A 4,866-nucleotide genomic window follows, 5' to 3' on the forward strand; every position below is an offset into this window, starting at 1 on the left:
ACGTGGCAGGGGGTGACTTCATAGGTCTCTGAATGGGACGTGGCCGGGCGTGACTTCATAGGTCTCTGAATGGGACGTGGCAGGGGCGTGACTTCATATGTCTCTGAATGGGACGTGGCCGGGGGGACTTCATATGTCTCTGAATGGGACGTGACCGGGGTGACTTCACGGGTCTCTGAATGGGATGTGGCTGGGGGGACTTCATATGTCTCTGAATGGGACGTGGCCGGGGGTGACTACACGGGTCTCTGAATGGGATGTGGCTGGGGGGACTTCATATGTCTCTGAATGGGACGTGGCGGGGGGACTTCACGGGTCTCTGAATGGGATGTGGCAGGGGGGGGGACTTCATAGGTCTCTGAATGGGACGTGGCAGGGGGGGGACTTCATAGGTCTCTGAATGGGACGTGGCCGGGCCGTGACTTCATATGTCTCTGAATGGGACGTGGCCGGGCGTGACTTCATATGTCTCTGAATGGGACGTGGCCGGGCCGTGACTTCATAGGTCTCTGAATGGGACGTGGCCGGGCCGTGACTTCATAGGTCTCTGAATGGGACGTGGCCGGGCCGTGACTTCATATGTCTCTGAATGGGACGTGGCCGGGCCGTGACTTCATATGTCTCTGAATGGGACGTGGCAGGGGGGGACTTCATATGTCTCTGAATGGGACGTGACCGGGGGTGACTACACGGGTCTCTGAATGGGACGTGGCAGGGGGTGACTTCATATGTCTCTGAATGGGACGTGGCCGGGCCGTGACTTCATAGGTCTCTGAATGGGACGTGGCCGGGCCGTGACGTCACAGACCTCGATGTGTAAGTGTGTGTTTACATTCCCACAAGCCATTTCAATAACACACATGGTTTGTTAATCTATCACTAACTGATACAAGGAAGTCTGTTTGGATTTAGTCATTTGGAGAAACCATGGACTCATACGTACTTCTCCTCTCTTCTCATAATCTCTTGGTTGTTTTAAAAGGTGAACGTAGCAGAGTGGTTGATTAGGTAAAAACATTGATTAATCAAAATAAATGCTTTTTAAAAACATTAAAACTGGTCATGAAAAATAAACTTCTATGCTTTTAGAAAATCCATGCACTCCCCAGTGAGTCGATAACCCTTATTGCTTCTGTTTTACAACACGCGTATGAGTGGGTGTATCCCTGTGTGTGTGTGTGTGTATATATATATATATGTCTCATAGGGCAGGTCTCTGTGTGTCTGGGACCGTGTGATTGGCTGAGGGCTGTAATTTCTTCCTCCTCTTCATCAGAAGGGGATTGGAGGACTCCTCAATGGTCTTGATTTTGACTTGCTCATAGTCCACTCTCATGGTCGCTAAGGCGCTATTCATCTCCTCCTGAGAGACACACAGACAGGAAGTTCATCAGACAACGTTCTGTAACAACATCCCACTGACGTCTAGGTAGGAAGACATATTTAATTAAACATTTTCTTTACCAAGACACCGGCGGCCCCAAAAAGAGCATCCCCCTCACTGGGCTTGGACTTCCCCCTCACTGGGTTTGGACTTCCCCCTACCACTGGGCTTGGACCCCCCACCACCACTGGGCTTGGACCCCCCCACCACCACTGGGCTTGGACCCCCCCCACCACTGGGCTTGGACCCCCCACCACTGGGCTTGGACCCCCCACCACTGGGCTTGGACCCCCCCACCACTGGGCTTGGACCCCCCACCACTGGGCTTGGACCCCCCACCACTGGGCTTGGACTCCCCACCACTGGGCTTGGCTTGGACCCCCCCCTCACAGGGCTTGGCTTGGACCCCCCTCACTGGGCTTGGACCCCCCTCACTGGGCTTGGACCCCCCACTACTGGGCTTGGACCCCCCACCACTGGGCTTGGACCCCCCACCACTGGGCTTGGACCCCCCACCACTGGGCTTGGCTTGGACCCCCCACCACTGGGCTTGGACTCCCCCCTCACTGGGCTTGGCTTGGAACCCCCTCACTGGGCTTGGCTTGGACTCCCCCCTCACCGGGCTTGGCTTGGACCCCCCTCACCGGGCTTGGCTTGGACCCCCCCTCACCGGGCTTGGCTTGGACCCCCCCCCCTCACCGTGCTTGGCTTGGACCCCCTCACCGGGCTTGGCTTGCACCCCCCTCACCGGGCTTGGCTTGGACCCCCCTCACCGGGCTTGGCTTGGACCCCCCCACCACTGGGCTTGGACCCCCCCCACCACTGGGCTTGGACCCCCCCCACCACTGGGCTTGGACCCCCCACCACTGGGCTTGGACTCCCCCCCACCACTGGGCTTGGCTTGGACCCCCCCCTCACAGGGCTTGGCTTGGACCCCCCTCACTGGGCTTGGACCCCCCTCACTGGGCTTGGACCCCCCCCTCACTGGGCTTGGACCCCCCCACTACTGGGCTTGGACCCCCCACCACTGGGCTTGGACCCCCCACCACTGGGCTTGGACCCCCCACCACTGGGCTTGGCTTGGACCCCCACCACTGGGCTTGGACTCCCCCCTCACTGGGCTTGGCTTGGAACCCCCTCACTGGGCTTGGCTTGGAACCCCCCCTCACTGGGCTTGGCTTGGACTCCCCCTCACCGGGCTTGGACCCCCCCCACACCGGGCTTGGCTTGACCCCCTCACCGGGCTTGGCATGGACCCCCCTCACCGGGCTTGGCTTGGACCCCCCTCACCGGGCTTGGCTTGGACCCCCCTCACCGGGCTTGGCTTGGACCCCCCTCACCGGCTTGGCTTGGACCCCCCTCACCGGGCTTGGCTTGGACCCCCCTCACCGGGCTTGGCTTGGACCCCCCTCACCGGGCTTGGCTTGGACCCCCCTCACCGGGCTTGGCTTGGACCCCCCTCACCGGGCTTGGCTTGGACCCCCCTCACCGGGCTTGGCTTGGACCCCCCTCACCGGGCTTGGCTTGGACCCCCTCACTGGGCTTGGACCCCTCTGTGTTATGTAAGCCAAATGGAACCCTATTGGTCCTGGTCAAAAGAGGTGCACTACATAGGGACTAGTGTGCACTACATAGGGACTAGTGTGCACTACATTCACTGCTCTTCACTACTCACTGCTCTAGCACACTCTGCTAACCCTGATGTCCTTGCTGTGTCTGAATCCTGGCTCAGGAAGGCCACCAAAAATTCTGAGATTTCCATACCCAACTATAACATCTTCTGTCAAGATAGAACTGCTAAAGGGGGAGGAGTTGCAGTCTACTGCAGAGATAGCCTGCAAAGTAATGTCATACTTTCCAGGTCCATACCCAAACAGTTCGAACTACTAATTTTGAAAATTACTCTCTCCAGAAATAAGTCTCTCACTGTTGCCGCCTGCTACCGACCCCCCTCAGCTCCCAGCTGTGCCCTGGACACCATTTGTGAATTGATCGCCCCCCATCTAGCCTCAGAGTTTGTTCTGTTAGGTGACCTAAACTGGGATATGCTTAACACCCCGCCAGTCCTACAATCTAAGCTAGATGCCCTCAATCTCACACAAATCATCAAGGAACCCACCAGGTACAACCCTAACTCTGTAAACAAGGGCACCCTCATAGACGTCATCCTGACTAACTGGCCCTCCAAATACACCTCCGCTGTCTTCAACCAGGATCTCAGCGATCACTGCCTCATTGCCTGTATCCGCTACGGAGCCGCAGTCAAACGACCACCCCTCATCACTGTCAAACGCTCCCTAAAACACTTCTGTGAGCAGGCCTTTCTAATCGACCTGGCCCGGGTATCCTGGAAGGACATTGACCTCATCCCGTCAGTTGAGGATGCCTGGTCATTCTTTAAAAGTAACTTCCTTACCATTTTAGATAAGCATGCTCCGTTCAAAAAATGCAGAACTAAGAACAGATACAGTCCTTGGTTCACCCCAGACCTGACTGCCCTCGACCAGCACAAAAACATCCTGTGGCGGACTGCAATAGCATCGAATAGTCCCCGGGATATGCAACTGTTCAGGGAAGTCCGGAACCAATACACGCAGTCAGTCAGGAAAGCTAAGGCCAGCTTCTTCAGGCAGAAGTTTGCATCCTGTAGCTCCAACTCCAAAAAGTTCTGGGACACTGTGAAGTCCATGGAGAACAAGAGCACCTCCTCCCAGCTGCCCACTGCACTGAGGCTAGGTAACACGGTCACCACCGATAAATCCATGATTATCGAAAACTTCAATAAGCATTTCTCAACGGCTGGCCATGCCTTCCGCCTGGCTACTCCAAACTCGGCCAACAGCTCTGCCCCCGGCAGCTCCTCGCCCAAGCCTCTCCAGGTTCTCCTTTACCCAAATCCAGATAGCAGATGTTCTGAAAGAGCTGCAAAACCTGGACCCGTACAAATCAGCTGGGCTTGACAATCTGGACCCCCTATTTCTGAAACTTTCCGCCGCCATTGTCGCAACCCCTATTACCAGCCTGTTCAACCTCTCTTTCATATCGTCTGAGATCCCCAAGGATTGAAAGCTGCCGCAGTCATCCCCCTCTTCAAAGGGGGAGACACCCTGGACCCAAACTGTTACAGACCTATATCCATCCTGCCCTGCCTATCTAAGGTCTTCGAAAGCCAAGTCAACAAACAGGTCACTGACCATCTCGAATCCCACCGTACCTTCTCCGCTGTGCAATCTCGTTTCCGAGCCGGTCACGGGTGCACCTCAGCAACACTCAAGGTACTAAACGATATCATAACCGCCATCGATAAAAGACAGTACTGTGCAGCCGTCTTCATTGACCTTGCCAAGGCTTTCGACTCTGCCAATCACCATATTCTTATCGGCAGACTCAGTAGCCTCGGTTTTTCGGATGACTGCCTTGCCTGGTTCACCAATTACTTTGCAGACAGAGTTCAGTGTGTCAAATCGGAGGGCATGCTGTCC

At 56.1% G+C, this 4,866-nt stretch overlaps 1 protein-coding gene across 2 annotated transcripts in view; it reads right to left on the bottom strand.

The window, feature by feature from the left end:
* Positions 1 to 1,169: 1,169 nt before the first annotated feature.
* LOC112239434 (MAP kinase-activated protein kinase 2) overlaps positions 1,170 to 4,866 on the bottom strand; it is a 51,994-nt gene continuing 48,297 nt past the window's right edge. For both annotated transcript variants that reach the window (XM_042324965.1, XM_042324964.1), the window contains exon 10: positions 1,170 to 1,363. In XM_042324965.1, the coding sequence (XP_042180899.1) occupies positions 1,202 to 1,363 (162 nt within the window). In that variant the 3' untranslated portion in view covers positions 1,170 to 1,201. The remainder of the gene's footprint in view (positions 1,364 to 4,866) is intronic.

This window comes from Oncorhynchus tshawytscha, linkage group LG07 (genome assembly GCF_018296145.1).
Source record: "Oncorhynchus tshawytscha isolate Ot180627B linkage group LG07, Otsh_v2.0, whole genome shotgun sequence".
Taxonomy (NCBI): Eukaryota; Metazoa; Chordata; class Actinopteri; order Salmoniformes; family Salmonidae; genus Oncorhynchus; species Oncorhynchus tshawytscha.